This window comes from Zalophus californianus, chromosome 17 (genome assembly GCF_009762305.2).
Source record: "Zalophus californianus isolate mZalCal1 chromosome 17, mZalCal1.pri.v2, whole genome shotgun sequence".
In the NCBI taxonomy this organism is placed as follows: Eukaryota; Metazoa; Chordata; class Mammalia; order Carnivora; family Otariidae; genus Zalophus; species Zalophus californianus.
The window spans coordinates 39,301,178-39,321,396 of NC_045611.1; the positions used below are offsets into that span (position 1 = coordinate 39,301,178).

The following is a 20,219-nucleotide window of genomic DNA, read 5'->3' on the forward strand; positions in this document are numbered from 1 at the left end:
ACACATTCATGTGGTTGACCAGAAAGCTGGTGCTAAGTGGGTTGGGTTCTAGATGCCAGTAAACCTGGTCCTGCTACCTGTGCAAAATTATGAGGACAAAAAATGCTGAGCCGATAGACCCTTTGAACGGCTCTTCCAAGGCTGGTTGGAGGAGTTGGAGAGAATGGGATCAAAAGTGAGCCTTCAAAGAACTTTTCCAGGGTGACACTATCACTGTGCATTAGCCCAAACGCAGAGAGGATGCTTGAAGCCAGGGGTTTCCACGGTTGCTTGGAGCAAACATCCAAATAAGAACTAAATGTGATTGCCTTCATCTTGTGCACGGCCTATAAGTCTGTCCCTTTTGGCTGTTAGCGGAGAACACCAGGAACGGATGTTGTGGAATAAAAGCAATTTGCATTTTCCATTGCTTGGAAGGTACAAATCTTGTTTATTCTGCTTCTCTGCAGAACTCACGGGTCTGCTTATTTTATCTGAAGGTCCCCTTGTTCTCCTAGTGGATCTACCATGCATCCTAGAGGGTGGGCTGGGACCCCGCCAGCCCCAGGGGCTTGTGTTCTGTGCCAAGGGGGTGAGCCTCTGGCTCTGCAGGAAGGCCAGAGGAGAGGGCTCTGGTTCCTCCCCTCCCGAGAGCTGCAGATTCCCAGCTCCTGCCCTGGTCCCTGGATGTCGCCTTTCTGGCAGTGTGATGTCGGGCCTTGGGTGTTGCAATAACATATCCTCTAACCACTAGATATTTTCACGGTTTTATTTACTATTATGTCCCATCATTTCTGTGCAGAAGGCAGCCGTATGTAAATTTTATTCCATTTTCTAATGGTTTGGGTTACATAACAAATAACAGCAAGAAGGAAAATTTGTATTGATACTTTACAGAGGAAGTTCTCAAGTCACTGCACAAAGATTTAACTGCTCTGCTCGAAGTTTATGAGAGTTTTGCAGCTGAGTTTCTGCACATGACTTCGAATATGTCACTATATGTTTATCATGGGCTAATTGTGGAATCGCATTTCCATACTTTTTCTTCTCCCTTTCATAAGATTACAGCAGCCAGCGATGGATACCAGGCTCTACAAGGAAGAAATGATCAGTTGTGGATAATTGTCTTTCCTGTCCCAAAATAGCTGTATGTCTGCATGTCTTCGGGACTCGGCCGAGACACATTTTTTTTTTCTTCCATTTGTTGCTAGATATAATGCAAATGTGATTTCGATCCTATAGTGAGCTCTCCAGCTAGTCCATATTACAAATTAATCAGATTCAACAAACACCAACATTTTTAAACTTTTGGAAAAAAAATATTTAATAGGAGCTAAGCAAAAGAAGAAATCAAACCAGCTGCTGACACAGCTGTTTCTTTTCTTGTTTAATTCAGTTCAATATAAAGGTACCATATGCTGCTTAAAATGATGATGGGGAAGATGAAATAATTTAAGAGAATAACAAGAAAATACATGAATTGTCAGCATTCTGTCAGATTTAAAGAATGAAATAGACAGGTGTAGTAGTGACATGTTTAACTTTGTGTGGTGTTAGCAGTTTTGGTGTGAACAGCTTCTGACGTGCTGAAATGATGTGCGAATGTTCTCCTCCGCTGCAGACATCGGCGAGGAGGCTGGGAGAGCTGCCGGCGTCCAGCAGCCTGCGCTGCTTCGCGAGAGGAGCCTGGGCTCGGCCATGAAGGACTGCCCGTACTGCGGGAAGACCTTCCGGACATCCCATCACCTAAAGGTCCACCTGAGGATACACACAGGTGAGAGGTGCGGGCGCGTCTGGGGGCGCAGCGTCCAGCAGGGGCCACGCTCTCGGCGCAGGTCACCCCTGTGATGCCCCCAGCACCACTGCGCCCTCCACGGGCCTGTCGGGACACCGCTGCGGGATCCTTCTGCCCCGGTTCGTCGCTCCGCTTCTGGCCTCCCTCCGGAGCGGCACTCGGCCTGTAGACGCAGACCCCTGTGGCCCAGGTCTGGGAGGAGGATGCTTGGGCGTAGGCCCCGGGACGGTTTGCTGATGCGTGTAATGGAGCAGGACCCCTCGCCCTGATCAGGGGCCCTGCAGGTGCAGAGCACAAGAGAGCCCGGCTCAGACCCTGAGTGTGAAAGGAACGGGGCAGCTCCCTTCCCACGTTCCCAGCTGGGGTTCGGCGCCCCCACCTGGGGCTGGGCTGGTGGAGGCAGCGCACTACCCGGGATGGAGGACCGGTGGCTCTCGGCTGGGTCCCCTCAAAAGAAGAGTGGAGGTGCTCTTAACCAAACAGGTGAAGTGGCTGCTGGACCACCGTGGTCATTTCTCCTGTTTTCATATCCTCCTAGGCCCTTGACATGAGGACTTCTTGGGGGTCTGTCTGCCTTGTCCCTCAGTCATTTTTTTTTTTTTTTAGCTTTTCTGCTAGTCGTTTGCACATTGCCAATACCAAAAAAAAAAAAAAAAAATCTATCTGAGATATGGACACCTCCATTTTCTTTGATTTTTCTCCTGACACTTTATCTATTGGAGTATGAGCTGCTTCAGAGGATAGACAAATATGCCATCTATTTTCAAAAATAATTGTGGTCTATTTCCCAAGGAATCAATAAAGCTCAGGGTTGTGAAGGATATTTAGTGCATGTGGGCCTTGGGTGCAGTGTGTGGTTAAAGAGAAGGAGGCCCTCACCTGGAACCTCACCTGGTGCCCGCAAATCTCCCTGACACAGAGAGAGGAGCCCCAAGAACAGGTGTCAGTGGGCCATGGGCTGCCATCTTTATTCGTGGTCTGGGCCACAGTTAAGCATCGCCATCGTCCACCCCTCCCTGCCCCAGAGCACTTCTCTCCTAGAGTTATCCAGAGCAAAGAGGGAGGTTCTCAAACGATGCACCTGTTCTGTCCCTCCCCCAGGCCCTGTGGGATCTGACCCATCTTGCACCATTCCTCATCCTGATCATCTCTCTCCAAACCCATGGCCTTCTTCCGCCTCCCCCCCGCTCCCAGTGCAGAGCGCCAATTCCTACCGCAGGGCCTTCGTGCCCACTGTGCTCTCCACCTGGAACGCCCTTCCTCCAGTGGTCACTGGGGGCTTAGCTTCCATGTGAGCTCTTCAGAAAGACCATGTCTGATTACCTCGTCTAAAATATCCCTCGTGCCCCTTGTTAAATTTTCTTCCTAAACTTAGCACTTCCTGAAATTATCTTGTTCAGCTTAGTTGTTCATTTCCTTATGCACTGTCTCCCACCAAGTCGAATGTGAGGGTAGCAATATTGTCCATGTTTTTAATTGCTATAATTTCTAGAATCCTAGGGCCTACCAGAGTGCCTTACATGTAGTGGGGACACAATAAATTTATTTGAAATCTTGAATGTCAGAACAAACTTGAGAATAAGTTAGTGAACTTCCTATAGTCTCTGGACTGTGCCAGGTGGCACGGAGGGGACAAGGGTGGTGAGGAACGTGGACCCTTCCCCAGGGAACCTGCGGTCCTTTTGGAAAGGCAACCTGCCCATGTGAACCCATTGGAAGCCACAGTATGGCAGCTGGTCTGCGGGTTCATATAGAAGACCCTCTCCCCATCGAGCTTGGTGAGGGCCTCCTGAGTTCCGGCCTCAGGGCCTTTGCAATTCTCTACCAGACAGGTACATTGGTTTGCTCCTTCATTTTCAGAGTTTGGCACCAAAGTCCCCTTCTCAGTGAGGTCTTCCCAGTGATCAGGCTCAGGATGAGGCCGCTCAGATACCTGGCTTTCTCAGATCATGCTGATGTCCACTTTCTTCCCCAGATTGGGTTGTGCTGGTAGTCGGGGAAGGAGGGGTCACAGATACCAGGAAGTGGGAGGCAATCCACCGGGGCACCCAATGTTGGGCTGTCTGCAGGAGTGTGAACACCTGGCCAGGCATGTCCTGTGGTACTGTCCTCTTATTAGAGGACAGGCCCCCGGGCCAAGCTTACTGTGTGGCTGGTGGCTCACCACAGCTGAAGTCTGTCCTGCCAGGCAGTGTGGGTTAGGAAAGAAAAGGCAGTTCTTCCCAACCAGGAGCTCTGCTGACCCCGCGGGGCCCAACTCCCATCAGCTGGTCCATCAGTAATAGGAGACACTCCGCCGAATATTTCGGGTAAATTAGGACCACACTTGGCAGGAGTCCTGCTGAACATGGGTGGAAGCCAATGGATACCGCTTTTTGAAGTTTTAAAGCTTGAGAAAGGTTATCTTTTCCCCAAATTTCCGTTTCCTCTGTTTCACAAACTTCTGAGATTTGTGACCAGTAGTCTTTGGAGACACTGAGAGAAGCAAGACAGGGCCGTGGACAAGAGGCATTCCGGAAACTTCCCGGAATAAGGGAGAAAATGAAAGAAGCCATGGAAACATCACACCACCAGCCCCCCTCAGAAACAGCATTTGCTGTGTTTAAAAGGCAGAATGGTAACCAGATAAAGATCAATTTCCTTTTTATCAAAGAACAAAGAAGTTGGAACATGCTTATACTCATGCATTTGAATAGAACAGAAAGTGTTACATGTTCTAAATCACCAAAATAAATATCCATTATGACAATGTTGAAGTGTAGATTACACGAGTAATTAAAAATCAAAATCAAGTTATTTGTTAACAAACGAGGGGACCCGGGGCTCCAGTTGTGGGGGCGTCCTGCACTGCCCCACCCCTTTCTCTCTGTGTTCTTGGATTCCGAAGCAACATGGCCAGTGGTCTATGAAACCGAATCCATGTTTTCCAAAATACCATCTTCTGAAGTTTTTCTATAATGGACCCATATGAGCACATTTAAAAATCCAGTGTGTAATAAATATATTTTAATTGGTCGGGAGATGAGGTGGTACATTCGCTGTTTTCCTGTCCTATTCCATCTTCATGAGCCGTCTTGATCATATAACATCTACTGATAAAAACCACTTTCCTTTTTTAACTCCAGTACACATTAACTCAATTACTGCCCTCCTCCTCCCAACACCTGTTTATTAGGGAGGTGCGGAGGAGAGGCACCAGTCAGGTTGCTTTGAACACCTGGAGGCTGGGGAGAGCCTGCAGGAGCTAGACCGTTTCTGCTGCCCCCTGAGCTGCAGCTGATCCTTGCAGGATGGAAGGAGGCACGCGGAGGACCCCAGGGCTCCCTAGGGACCCTCACATCCCAGAGGCCACCCCACTCTGGCTCTTTCAGGGCAGACGCTGCTTCCTGCCTACCCAGGGGAGGCTGAACTGCTTTCCTGTTTCACAGCATCTGAGGCTGATTAAGATCCAGTCACTGGATGTGTGTCATTGGTCATCTCGCGTACACGCAGGTGATTTGAATTCAGGGCCCATCAGCACAGGCTCAGAAAGGAGGTGGTACCAGGGTTCTCCAGAGAAATGGTATATATATAATATATGATATATTCTAAGTATATGTAATATATATTATAGATAATCAAAGAATAGATTACATATATATAAAGAGATTTATTATAAAGCATTGGCTCTGTCAGTTACGGAGGCTAAGACGTCCCAGGATCAGCATTCGGCAAGGCAAGCTGGCAGACCCAAGGGAGCCAGTGGGTGAGAGTCCCAGTCCAAGCCCAAGTCCAAAGGCAGGTGAAGGTGGATGTCCCAGCTAGAAGACAGGCCGAGAGAGTGAATTCTCCCTTTCTCAGCCTTTTGTTCTGTTGGGGCCTTCAATGGACTGGTCGAGGCCCCCCACATACATACGCGTTGGGGAGGGCAATCTGCTTTACTCAGTCCACGCATTCAGATGCTCATCTCATTCAGAAACACCTTCCCAAACACACCCAGAATAACGTTTGAACAAATGTCTGGGTACCACATGGCCCAGTTGACACATAAAATTAACCATCATGGGGATGCATCAGCAAGCATTTAGTCCTAACCAGCAATAGGAGGCAGGTATGTCCCCTAGGCTGCCCCCAACCGAGGCTGGCCAGTTGCTCCCTGATGGGCTCCCTGAAAATGAACTTCCTTCTTCCCCTCACTGCCGCCTGCACCAGCCCCATCTCAGGGAGACCCTCCAGGGTCCAGTGTGTCTGTTGTGTGTATAGGAGGTAGGCATGTGCTGATCAGTCAGTCTCTGAAAGGCTGAAGGAGGGTGTGTCCCCCACACAAGCCCCAGACAGGTGTGACACCCCACGTGTTGGCCGCGGGACCCCAGGCTGGGTCCCCTCCGGCGGCTCACCTGTGCGTTGGGTTCCCCAGGAGGCTCCCTGTTGTCTCAGGAATGACCATTTTAGAGAAATGTAATAAGCAACCTCACTCATGAAAACTTGGAGGCATGAAAGTTCAGGGACTAATTAAAAATAAATCTCATTAGTTTTTTTCCCCTCTCAAATTATGCGAGTGGTTTATTAATCTGGTTTTGATGTGCTGCATGCACTGGTCCGGCCCTGAGTTGAGAACCTCTTTATGAAAATGGATTTGCGCAGGGAAGCCAGAGGTGGTTTTCAAGGGCTCTCGGCTGTGGTCAGGGTGGGCTGGTGGGCACACCCAGCTCTGCTCACCCCTGCCGGGTGGGTGCCTCAGAGAGGCAGTCACTGGATGGGGTGCCCTCCTTGGCTCTCGCTTGCATGCTTATCCCCGGGCAAGGCTTCTCTGTCCTGATAGAACCACCTATATGTCCTGCAGTACCCTCCAATGGATGTGTGCCCAGCTGGGGGCGGGGGCCGGGAATTCTCTTGCCTCTTGACCGAGGCTGTGTCTATACAGCACAGTAGCCACTGGCTGGCGGCAGAAAAATGCAGCCAGTAGGGATGGGGTAATAAGAACAATAATAGTAACGGTGGCCAGCACTGTGCTGAGCTCTGCACTTGAATTCCCTCCTTAACCCTCACAGCACCCTGGTGACTGGGGGCCACACAGAGGTATGAAGTGACCCACTCCGAATTGCCCAGCATCAACTGCAGGGGGCAACCCAGATCTGTCTCCTCTAAGTGTTGCGCTGTATTGCTTTTTTTTTTTTTTTTTTTTACTTTTCTGGGTGGATTTTTGGGCTTGTTTTAGGGAATTAATGCAACATTTCTTTGACAGTGTGTGTCCACACCATAACCAGCGGGAGGAAAGGAAGTGACTTGTACCCACAAGGTGTGTTGACGCAGCCTCCCGGCGATGTAAAAGGGAAGTACTGTACACCCTGGCTCCTCCTTTACCCCTAACTCAGAATGGCCCATGGCCGGGCCTCCTTGACCCTGCGTGCCTCAGTTTCCCCATCAGCACAGAGAGGTTAGGGAGGCGATGAGGCAGGGAAGCGGCCACTGTGGCACCTGGAGGTGTGGAAGGCCGCCTCAGGAGATGATAAATGACACATGCCGTTTTGGAAACTACCTTTCATCTTCAAAGAGCTTCCCAAGCACCAACTGGTCTCTAGCTGTGGGTGGAAATGAGAGTTCAGTGGGCCTAACTCAGGTGCCTAACGCCTGATGTCCACATCCCTTACCTTTGATGCTTCTCTGTTTCCTCTTCTGGGTAAGTTAACCAGGCTGTTTTAAACGTTTATGAAAGCACATTGAATAAATATTCAAAAAGAGATTGGTTAAAATGGGTGCCTACCCCCCTTTTTTTTCCGTAAAAGGAGAGCATGTGTTCTTGTCATTAGTGGGAGACAGCCACTTGAATAATGATGGGGGGGGGGAAGATCTGCTTGCCCCAAAGACGATTCTTTTTCTTTTCTTTTTGTTTTGAATTAAATTCTATCATTTTTTAATTTCTAAGATGAACTAAAAGCCCATTTTATTCCTCCACAGTCCCCCAACCTTGCTGTTCCTGCCTTAATGACATCCCAAACTTTTGTTGAAAATAATTGATTGAATTTAAATTTCCTTAAAAGTTTAAGAGGTAATGTTACAGTATAAATTTCCTACCAAACACTAAGTAGGGAAATATCCATTAGTGAAATTAACTACAGTTTCTAGGTAGCTAACAATGTGCCGTATACAGTAGGGCATGGCTAATGAACACTGCAGTGGGTGATATTTCATTATACAAATTAATGCTCACATTTTAATGGGAAAGTCACATAATGAATCTCGGCTTCAGTGACAGCAATTAGAGACACAGATTGTCCCCTTCTGGACAAGGCACTGTTTAGCAATAAGCAGCTGTGTGAAAAGTCTTCAGGTTTACAACATATATATGCTTTGGGGGAATTAGTGTACAATTTATATTAATGTACTGAAGCTTCGCAGCAAAAGCACCACCATATTTATCTCTCCTGGTATTAACTAAGTAAAGACATGTAGAAAGACTAAATAAATATCAAATAGAGGATGCAAATACGGGAAAATATTCAGTTACCCAACTTAAAAGTTAAAACACTTTTGGAGATTTAGCGCGCGCGCACGCACGCACGCGCACACACACACACACACACACACACACACACGTTAGAAGCATGAAGCACTCCTTAAAAGCTCGCTGAAGGGATTTCCAAAGAGAATAGTGTGAATCCACCTCTTATTTTTGGAGAGGCGCTATTGGGTATTTGCTCCACTGAGGAGTACCAACGTAACTCCCCAGAACAGTGAGGGTTCCTTTGACTCATCGAGTGCAAAGTAGAGGCTCAGAATGATGAAAGACATGCTCATGTAAAAATAGGTACAATGAACTAATTAAACCACTTGGTCATATATTTCTAAAAATGTATGGTACAGAGACCAGGAGACGTTATCAGTGTTATCCCAAAGTTGAATATACATCTTGTGCCATGTGTCAGTGGGTAGCTGCTTTAATGTAAGATGTTTCCAGTAATTCATTACTCTGTTGGAATGATGAACTGATGATTTTTTATTTCTGTATGCATTTTCTAGCAAAAATCTCTTTTCTAGAAATGTACTGTTTGTGCCCATATCTTATTCCTTTAAAATATTGTGAGAGGTTTCCCCAGAGAAGGCCAACGGTGTCCTTCCTGCTTTCCCCAGTGGGCGAATAGCTCAGTACTGGGCATCCTTTTCCCAGGTCCAGGTTTCAAACAGGTTGCCGTGTGCAAACCCGGGCTGCAGAATAGGGTGCTATGGTGCTTGCGGTGTTTGACGTTTGAAAGCAGGTGCCAGTATTGAGAAACAAGGATATTGCGCGTAGAAATCTGGATGTGGGGGGCGCCTGGGTGGCTCAGCCGTTAAGTGTCTGCCTTCGGCTCAGGTCATGGTCCCGGGGTCCTGGGATCGAGCCCCGCATCGGGCTCCCTGCTCCGCAGGAAGCCTGCCTCTCCCACTCCCCCTGCTTGTGTTCCCTCTCTCACTGTCTCTCTCTCTGTCAAATACATAAATAAAATCTTAAAAAAAAAAAAGATTAGAAATCTGGATACGGGGCTTTTCTTAGAAGATGCCAGAGGTCCTCATGTCCCCAGCTTCTTGGTGTCAGTGGTGGCTGCCCTCTGGGACAGCCATCTATCCCTTCCACTGCTGTTTTGCACAACCCTCTGATCTGCCTGGCTCCGAAGGCGTCCGTGTGTCCAGCTCCGACCACAGGCAGATGAAAAGACAGCAGACGCCGAACATCGTGGAGGCGGCTGGAGGACTCATGACCCCCCTGCAAAGCTTGGGGCAGTCTCAGCGATCCTCCCAGTAGACTTGGGCCAATTTATGGCCTAAGTGGCCAATCATTCAACTAGACAGAGCGCTGACAGGGTCTGGGTCTGCCTGGGCCATGGGGCTGTGTGGGGAATGCCGCGTGGCCCCCGGACCCATTCCTCGGCAGAAGCCTAGGGCTTGGTTAGAGCTCGCCCAGCATGCTGGGGTCGAAGCATGGGGCCAGCCACAGAGACCCTGACTATGAAGCAGCTCCCAGCACGGGGAAATTTGGCAGCCGTCAGTCATCAAACACAAGAGAAGGGCTTGACCACCCCTCAAAGCCTGCTAACGGGGCTGCTGGGTTTCTCCCCGCCTAGTCTAGGCCGCTGTTGGGAGTTTGCCCCCAGCGCTCTGAAATGCACCCTTGCGGGGAGGCATGTCTGGGTAACCACTGGGATGTTTCCAGTGATGGGGAGATCCTCGGGCTGCCTGGGGTTGTCCAGGTGACTCCATGCTGGGGTTTGCCTGGCCGGCCATGCACCCATGTGGGTGCAGGCTCTAGTACTAAGCATCCCCTCTACCCTCTGAGGGATGAAGCCCAGGAAGGTGAGGGAGGCCTTCAAGGAGACTTAAAAAAAAAAAAAGGAGACGGCAGTCGTGGTTATTGTTTCAGGGTTATAAAGAAAATAAAACCGAGGATTTTGTTTTTTTAAAACACAAATCCAAGGGGGTGGATTTATCCCCTAGAACTTTGCTCTGGAGCATTTCTCGGGGGAACTGGGGTGATAGGAAGCCTCACCCAAACAAAGCCTTTAGGAACGAGGCAGGAGGTGGAACCATGCAGAGGGGCCTTCCATTGACCTGAGCGGGAGGTAGAGAAAGGCCAGGGGAGGGCTTTCTAGAGCCTGTGTGTATCACGTGTAGCCAAAACAACCCTTGAAAATTCACTAAATAGCCCTAATCCAGCAGGGCCTGGACCCTTGGAGACTCAGATGCTAAGATGAACTCTTCTTGTTTCTCAGCTATGGTGTGTTTTCCCTGGGGGGTGGAGGCCAAGGCCTATTCTGAACTTTATTATTTTTTTTAAACATTTATTTATTTACTTGAGAGAGGGAGAGCTCCAGCGTGGAGGGGAGGGGCAGAGGGGGAGGGAGAGAGAATCTCCAGCAGACCCCCCACTGAGGCCACAATCGGATGCGGGGCTCGATCTCATGACCCCTGAGATCATGACCTGAGCTGAAATCAAGAGTCAGATGTTTAACCAACTGAGCCACCCAGACGCCCCTATTCTGAACTTTAAAAGAGCAGTGGGTTGAACGAAGTTTTTCTCCTTGTGTTGTGTGAGTTATGTATGTGGTGTGTGTGTGTGTGTGTGTGTGTGTGTGATATGTATATGTGTATGTGGGTGCACATATGATGGGTGTGTGCTGTGTGTGTGTGTGTGTGATGTCTGTGGGGTGTGTGTGTGTAGTGTACATGTGTGGTGTAGGAGGGTGTGATGGGTGTGGGGTGTGTGTGTGTGTGTGTGTGATATGTATATGTGTATGTGGGGTGCACATATGATGGGTGTGTGCTATGTGTGTGTGTGTGTGATGTCTGTGGGGTGTGTGTATGTGTAGTGTACATGTGTGGTGTAGGAGGGTGTGATGGGTGTGGTGTGTGTGTGTGTTGTGTGTGTGGTGTATGTGTGTAGTATACACGTGTGGTGTATGAGTGTGTGATGGGTGTGTGGTATGTGTGCGGTGTATGATATGTGTGTGTGAGTGTGTGTATATGAATGCTGTGCATGTGATGGATTGTGATGTGTGTGTGTGTGAGTGTGGTATGTGTGAACTTCACTTGCTTTAGTAACTGTATGATCTGTCTCCCTTGAAAGCAATGGGAACTGGGGGCCTTATCTCTTTGGTTCTTCACTCAATTGCCCTCTCTACTTGGGGGATAGAAGGTAATCATTCATTCAATCAAAACATTGTGTGTTGGGACGCGTGAGTGGCTCAGTCGGTTAAGCATCTGCCTTCGGCTCAGGTCATGATCCCAGGGTCCTGGGAGGGAGCCCTGTGTCGGGCTCCCTGCTCGGTGGGGAGCCTGCTTCTCCCTCCCCCTATATCCCTCCCCCTGCTTGTGATTTTTCTGTCAGATAAATAAATAAAATCTTTTTTAAAAAACCATTATGTGTGAATGGATCTACACATTTCTGGGTGTGTGGGTGCCTACATGTATGTACACGTGTGTCTCTGATCCCATTCAGGAGACTTGGTTTTGCTCTTGACATGGGTTTTAGAGCTGACACGAGTCTTAGGGAGTACTAAGTACACCACCTTCCTACATTGTAGGTTGAGGAAGCAAATTTCCCAGGATGGGAATCCTGTGCCCCGGGGAGTGCAAAATAGCATGGGGGCTCTGGTCCAGGGTTCCTCAGCTCCAAACACTTCCTAGGGTCCAGAGCAGACCTTCCATGCTAAGCCATCCCACAGTGTCCACCTGGGAAACTCCCCCCAGTACTTCTCCACCCAGCTACATAGAAGCCCACACCGGGGTCTTTGAGACATCCAAATCCCAGCCTTCACCCCAGGCCGGTGGACTCAGAATTTTGGGGAGGTGCAGGTAGGACCAGGTATCAGCATTTTTTAAAACTCAAACAGTTTCACCTTGGCCTTTTCAAAGTGTACTCTTTACCCTACATTAGAATCACCAGGTACACTTACCCTAAACCTCGAGACTCCGAACTGTGCATGAGGTTCCGGAAGTAATGTCTTAAAATCCCCTGTTGATTCTAATGCACAATCGAGTTTGAGAACCACAGCTCCGGTGCACATTTCAAATGTGCGTCCTTTGGAAATAGACATCGCTGTGCATCCCTGCAGTCCTCACTGAGTCAGACTGCTCCTCACCCCCCACCCCATTGAGGCCTGGAGGCCAAAGTCCACATTCTCCCTCTGTAGCTCCTGCTAATGAATGCCCGTGCATTCTCTGCAAACCCTTTGCCAGATGTACTTAATCATTCCCAGGTGCATTTCTGAAATGCAACCTGAGTCTCACCCAATACCTGCAGGCCTCACCTCTGCCAGCTCTCAGTGCGGGGCCCTCCCCGAGGTTCCCGCTAACCTGGGGAGCCAGGATTCTGAGTCCCTGGTTAGGCTCTCCCATCACAAGCCCTGCTATTACCCCCTCAGCTCCAGGGCCTATTCCTGCTCCAACTGGCCACCAGACTTGCAGGTCAGCCCAGAATTGCCTGTGCACAGCACCTGTCCCACTGAGGGTTCCCTAGCTTCTGATGAGATACCCAAATAGCATCACTGGAGTGAATCTGAACCTACCATGGATTGAGTCCAAGAAGTGAGAGAATGGTCCCCGAGGCCATTTATGCCTTTAGCTCAACGGGGATAGAGTCTTACTGTTCGATCTATGTCATTGGTCTAGCCAGATACAGTTGGGACGTTTCCATTTAGAGAAATACATTCCCAGCTGGGCCCCTTTGCCATCTCTGATGTGTCTGGGGGAGACCTTCTGCGGCCTGCAGGAGTGAATGAGGAGCAGAGAGCCACCATTTTGGAGAGGCAGGCATGGTTTTTCCAAGGTTCCAAGACAAAATCTGGAGATGATGTGGAGTCCCCTGCTCAGAACCTGGGCTGATGGGCTTCTTATTTATAATACCCGGGAATCCTTCTCCCCTCCTCTCAAGTGTGTTAGTCCCAAATGCCCTCCGCCTTGGAGATTGGGAGTCGGAGCCTCCACTGGGTCACGGTAAAATGTCTTCGGGATGCACCGCTCACCAACGATTTGCTGTTTCTTTTTACATCAGTCTGGTTTACACTAGCAATGGAGGAAGGACTGGGGGGACACAGTTTCCTGGGAGGAGTAATTGTGGATATCGACGGGGCACCACTGGGCGTCGGCCAATGGGCTGCCACAGCCCTGGTTCTTCCAGGGAGCTTTTCGATTCCAACGTCTAGAAAAGACCCTGGATTGCAAACAAATTCCTGGAATATATTTAAATCCACATCGGCTTATTCTCCTCCCCTTCCTCTATCCCACAACATGGGCAGGTCCAGGCTGTATGTTATGGTATTTTTTCCGTGGTGGAAAGAACAATAGAAGTTGGGTGTTGAATTTAAATAAATATTTAATTCTTGAAAATGATCTTATATGTTTTAAAACACTCTTTAAAGCTATTTTTATTCTCTAGAAAGCGCTTATTATAGGTAAATTACACATTTTACTACCGGAGCATTAGGTTTGCCATTAGTACAAATTTAAGGCACTACAAAGACCAGTAGATAATGTTAATTTCAAATACAGAAACTAAATATATTTTGTACCTTTTTATTACTCATTTTCTTTTAAGTTTTATTGACTGCTTTTTATCTTAACTATATGTCTTTATATGCTGCAATCATAATGCTCTGTAATGGTATTAATATTTTATAGAATCGGTATTTATAGTTCTTTATTTAGAAACAATGCAGTAGGTCTGCAGATATCTGAGCTCGTCTGGAATGGTGCCCTCCAAATAATGATAAATTACTTGTGCAGTATGCCATTTGCTAATTATATCCATGATTTACTGCAGAGCAAGACTTAAATCATTCATTTCAGTCTTGCGTAACAGTGCCATAAAATTTTTAGGTTTAAAAATGGTTTCCATGTGTATAATTTAAACAAATTTTAGAGCTATTGTATACACAAAATATTGCAACCACCCATTTGTTACATACTTTGTCTTTTTAAACTTCTACTTTTAATGATCACTGTGGTTGAAATTATTATGCTTAATTTTCATAATCATAGCTTTTAAATCTACAGCCGTTTTCACATGTTAGATAAAGAAAAAGATAGCTAATTGTGTGTAGATAGTATGTCATTCCTGAATAGTCCCAAATGGTACAAAATCATTAAAAAAGCTAAAGAGTACGAATTATTCTTCTATTAAAAAACAGTTGTTCTCTAACTAATCATTAGTTTGAGCTGCTTTGTTTCCAAGAACAAATGTTGATCCTTCTAGCCTTGTTCAGCACACCAAAATGAGATAAACACTTTTTTTTTCTCTCTCTCTCCTTATGCCGAAATCTTGCAGGTGAGAAACCCTACAAATGTCCCCACTGTGATTATGCCGGCACCCAGTCAGCCTCCTTAAAATACCACTTAGAGCGGCACCACCGGGAGCGGCAGAACGGAGCTGGGCCACTGTCTGGACAGCCCCCAAACCAAGACCACAGGGACGAGCTGTCCAACAAAGCTGCTCTGTTTATCAGGCCAGACATCCTGAGGGGGGCCTTTAAGAGCCTCCCCGGAATCGACTTCAGAGGCGGCCCTGCCTCCCAGCAGTGGACAGCAGGAGTGCTCTCGTCTGCAGATCCATCGGGGCCAGCCGCCGGCATGACTTCCGAGGCCCCTTCAGACACCCTGAAAGGCACCGACCTTCCTTCCAAAAGCGCCCACTTCTCGGACATCGGAAGAGCTTACCAGAGTATTGTGAGCAATGGTGTGAATTTCCAAGGGTCCTTGCAAGCGTTCATGGACAGCTTTGTCCTAAGCTCCTTGAAGAAGGAGAAGGACCTGAAGGACAAAGCCCTGTCTGACCCTCCCTCCATGAAGGTGCACGGGCCGGACGGTGGTGAGGACAAAGCCAGCGGCAAGGCGGTCCCGAGGAAGTCAGAGAAATCGCAGTACGAGCCCCTGGACTTGTCGGTGCGGCCGGACGCCGCCTCGCTGCCGGGCTCGTCGGTGACCGTGCAAGACAGCATCGCGTGGCACGGCTGCTTGTTTTGTGCTTTCACGACCTCATCCATGGAGCTGATGGCTCTTCACCTGCAGGCCAACCACCTGGGCAAAGCGAAACGCAAAGACAGCGCCATCGGGGTGACGGTCAATTGCAAAGACCAGGCCCGGGAGGCGGGTAAGGTGGCCCTCCTGCCCTCGGCACAATCAAACAAAGAGATGGCGCTTTCCCACATGATTGGGCCTCTGGAGGCTGCTTCAGAGAAGACAGCCCCGGGGCCGGTCAAGGAGACTCTGGGGGAGCAGAAGAGCGGCACGTGGCCTGGCCTGGTGGACCCCACGTTTTGTAACTTCCCGTCCGACTTCTACAAGCAGTTTGGCGTCTACCCGGGCATGGTGGGCTCCGGGGCCTCCAGCTCCGGCCCCACCCAGGAGCCCGACGGGAAGGCCCACGCAGAAGAGGACGCCCCGATCCTGATCCCCGAGACCGCCGGCAAGAACCCTACCGATGACCTCTCCGACATTGCCTCCTCGGAGGACATGGACTCCTCCAAGGGAGAGAACAATGACGAAGAGGATCTGGAGACGGAGCCAGAGATGATGAGCAAGGCCCCGTCCGCCCTTGGCAAGGACGGCGGTGGTGGCGACAGCAGCGACAGCCTTGTGCCCGTGGGCGCCCCTCAGCCCGTCCAGGGACTAGTCTCGCCGGTGCCCCCGGCGCCCGAGAAGCAGTGGCACGGCCCGGGCCTGCTTCCAGCCCAGGACCCCTCGGCGGGCCTGCCCAAGCCAGAGCGGGCCCCCCCGGGCCTGGAGAAGCCGATGAACATGCTGTCGGTCCTCAGGGCCTACAGTTCTGATGGCTTAGCAGCCTTTAACGGACTTGCGAGTAGCACAGCAAATTCTGGATGTATCAAGAGGCCAGACTTGTGTGGTAAGTTTTAGAACCCTCTTCCTTTAGTTCATTTCCCAAAACATCAGTGCTGAATTGTGCATTTTTAAAAAAAAATGAGGTAGACTCCTCCGTTAGCACATTTTGAACGAACCATGAAAACACCCTAGTGATGCTGTAATATGCAGTGTAGACAATCACGAGAGTTGATTTCCTTTGGAAGTTCTAGCACTCACGCTTTTGTGTTCGGGTTCGCACCCCAGTGACCCGAAAGGCCCGTACCGAAGGTGCGGAGGGGGGCGGGGCCTGACCGTGCAAACCGCTTCTGTTTTTAATCTCTAACTTGAGGGGGAGAATATTTTTGAAAACAAAAACGAAAACAGAAAGACGTGGTAACTTGCAAATCCTTCAGTGTTTTCAACTTCTGCGTCAGACGGCTAAAGACAGTTGCTTCCTGCTTTGCTAAAGCCAAACCCGCTTCCTTAAACTTTTCTTTGTATTGACTTAGAGGGTACTAAAAATCCTATCACACTAAACACGCTATAGAATAAAGTGATCCTTTCTCCAACCAAGGAGATTGTTTCAGGGTGTTTGTGACTGACTCATCTTTAGACATTCCACATGGCAGTTACTGTGACTTTGGCCTCCTACGATCGCCTTCTGTCCCTCTGTATCTTCACCTGTCTGTCCGTTGTTCTGACAAGAAATGTACATTGTGAAACCCCTGGTTAGCAGTGTTGTGATCCTGTGTGTCTTGGACTTATGCCTGCCTGATCTTGTTAGCAAATTGGCACTTCCTTACTTACCTCCCTCAAGAACGTGGTTACCCCCAAAGTAATTCCAGATCTTAAAACGTAATCGTAAATTTGAAGCCTAGAATTGGATCAAATGAACGTTGGGGTGGGCAGGGAGGATCAAAGACATTCTCTTGGCACCCAGATATTCATATCCGATCGCCTTTCTCCAACTAGAAGCCCAGTGTATTATTCCCAGTCCCCGGATATCCTCGCCAGAGATAAATGATCGTGGGACCTTTCCACGTTTAATCTATGAATGGATGTCTGTGACTTTAATGCACCTGTTGAAATGCACTTGTTGAAGAAAGGAAGGGAGAGAGGGAGGGAGGGAAGGAAAATGGAAGGGAGTAATTCTTAAGCTCTTAATTCTGACGTGACTTTGAGCACAGAGCAGAACTCAGGAAGCTGGGCTTGGTTCATAATTTAAATTGATATATTTCTTTTCCCCTCTCCTCCCCTAATTCGCTAAGAACTGGATCAAGCAGTCAGAAATATTTTTTTTTTGAATTGTCAAAAATCACTAAATGGATTTCTGGCAGCTCAAAAAAATATTGACAGTTCCTTATGCTGAATGATTCATAAGGCCCCATTAACCAGCACCCCCAGATCTATTTTTATCCACATACAATTCGTTACTTTCGAAGCAGTTAAAAACAGTGTTTAAAAGAAGGAGAAAAGGGTTTTATGTCAGTCCAATTCCCCCCCCCTTTTTTCTTCTGGGGGAGCAATGTTTAAATCTTTTTTTAAAAATTTCATTGTTGTTTTAAGTTTGTGACTTTCCTTCTTTTATTATTATTTAGAGATCTTTTAAAAGTCTATTTTCAGTTCTTTCAAATACCTATGTAGGACCACAGTTCCTGCCAGGAATCTGTGCATCAGAAAAGATCAAAACCTGGCATGTTCCTAAGCTCATTCTTATTGAAATGAGCTCATATTACCCCTATTAATTTTCCCATCTTCCTATCAATGCTGGAGGAAGGCTTGCCTGCCTTGGAGGAGCTTGCCCACTGGTGTCCTTTTGCACAGGTGAGGGTGGAGGGAAAGGCAGCATCAGGGAGCCTGCTGTCTAATGAGCCTGGTACTCTGAATGGCAGGACCAGGGCACTGTTAGGCACTTCTCACCCCCTCCCAAAATAGCAACTCACTGCTCTCCCCTGACAGCTCCAGGGTATGTGCAAAAAACTTTGCTTAGTTAACCTTTCAGCCATGGGGCCACAGATCCTGGAGTATGTGTTGTGGCCCCTTGCTGGAAAGGGGAATGAGGACCCTCAGACCAGTCAGGTCAAAACCAGGCATCGTGGTTGCCCCTTCAGGTCAGGGTCCATGCCCTCCAGCTCTTCTTTGCACTCGTGGGAAGACATGAAAGAAAAAAAAAAAAAAAAAAACCTCTGGCTGTAAACTGCCTACTTCTGGCGAGCACAAGTTCTGCCTTTCATTTGGGCCTCATTGCTCCTTTATCCTCTTGCTTGAGCTTGGAAGCAGGCAGGGAAGGCCTTTCCCGGGCTCTTGAGCCTGTTTGGGGTGGGGCAGAGGCACCATCCTCTTGCCTCCAGGATGAGCCTGGCCCTGTGCAGTGCTCACTCCCCACTCCCGCACCAGTCCTGCCATAATCTAAATCCTCTTCTTATTTTCTTACTGGCTGCTGCGTGTCCTGGGATGCAGGCGGGCCAGGCATAGGCATCCTTCCTAGGAGACGATATCTGGAGGGAAAACTGAAGCCCCACTGGGTACCGAATGGGCATTTGGGGACGTTTTTTCTCACAGTCCAGCTCACTGTCTTTCTAACATTGCCAGAAGCACAAATGATAGCTGAACACTTCAAACTGCCCTTGGCTTGACTTTGCAAGAGTGGAAATGGTATTGGCACAAGGAATCAAATATTCTTGATTTTGTTTCCTTCTTCTCTGCTCCACGCAAAGTGGATGTGGATTTCCAAACAGAACCACCAGCTTGATACCTGGTTTCCTCCAGAAGCTGGGCTTGGCCAAACCAAAGAATTATTCTGGTATTTCTCATCTCAAGAGAGTTTGGGGTCTGATTTTGTCTAGTTAGTAAACCCAAATCCCAACTTTGATGCCCCTAGAAACAGGCTTGTAGGAGGAGCTAATGTCCATCTGTTTCTATTCTCGTGGGATGTAAAAGTGTTTGAAGAAGCATCAGTAAAAATCTTGTTCGGATCACGCAGACTACCCCCCCCCGCCCCGAGCTCAGCCGCTGCTCTGACACATGCTGGTTAGTTGAAGGAGGTAGCATCTAACCCTAAAACCTGTGGGTGATACTCCTGTTGTAGGCTCTGCTTCCCTAATTCTGCATGCCTGCTGCCGAACTGTTAAAAGTCTGGTCTTACATTGCTTGGCGTCCTGGGCCCAGGTTCCCTGGCCAGTGAGCACTGCCCATTCCTAGCCAGTGCGTTTCTAATTCTGGTTCGGAAAAGAGATTTGAAGAGAGGGGCCAGCCCAATCTGTTGGGCAGGAGAGCCCTGTTGCACATGCCAATGTTCAGAGCCCGTGCGTGAACTTTCAAAAGGTCCTTCCGTAGACAGTAGAGCATTCACCTGTCAGAGATGTATCACAGAAGATCCCAAAGAGGAGCCATCTTGGATTAAGCTGGAGGACATACACTGTTGCTTCTAGAGTAGGTCAGATCCCGCTATGGGCCTGATTTCATTAGGCAAAATCCCACTCCAATTAAAGCTTCCATTTCTTGAGGTGTCTTTCAGACTCCAGGCATAGCCCACATTTCTTTATTCCGCTGAAGAACATGACATACAAGGTCATTGAGTGCCATTAAAGAACTTGGATGTGCCCTCGGGTTTGTTGGAATGGATTTGACCTTGGTCCTGTAATGGGACAGAAGCCACACGAGTATTTAATTAGGGAGTAAGGGCAGCCCAGAGCAGTGCTCACAGCCACTAATATGACAAGGCAGGCAATCCCCTTGTCCAGTCTGAAAAACTTTGATGAACTGGTGGGTCAACCAGCAGCTTGGGGTCGGAGAGCATGGGAGGCATGGGCTTCTGTGTGCCCCAGATGGCACAAAGGTCCATCTGTACAGCACCTAGAGGGCTGGCTGCATGGCAAGGTTACAGAGCATGTTTCACCCCAGTTTGTGGTTTTGGAAACCAACCAGATCACCCTTACTCCTTGCCTTTCAAACCTGAGACAGATAGCTGGGGGTCATTGTGTGTTGAGTCTTGCAAGCAGAGTTTGTTCTGTATCTTTTGGTGAGCCCAGCGGTAGGGTTGATGGGAAGCATTAAAGAGAAAGGCAGTGAGAAGAGCATGACTCCCTTTGCCCTTCGAAGCTCTGGAGTGACCAGCATGCAGGGAAGCCAGGCTGAG

At 48.7% G+C, this 20,219-nt stretch overlaps 1 protein-coding gene across 3 annotated transcripts in view; it reads left to right on the forward strand.

The window, feature by feature from the left end:
* Positions 1-20,219, forward strand: part of ZNF536 (zinc finger protein 536) — a 421,493-nt gene that overhangs the window by 263,148 nt on the left and 138,126 nt on the right. For all 3 annotated transcript variants that reach the window (XM_027619610.2, XM_027619609.2, XM_027619611.2), the window contains exons 5-6: positions 1,601-1,753; positions 14,550-16,124. In XM_027619610.2, coding sequence (XP_027475411.1) covers positions 1,601-1,753; positions 14,550-16,124 — 1,728 coding nt within the window. The remainder of the gene's footprint in view (positions 1-1,600; positions 1,754-14,549; positions 16,125-20,219) is intronic.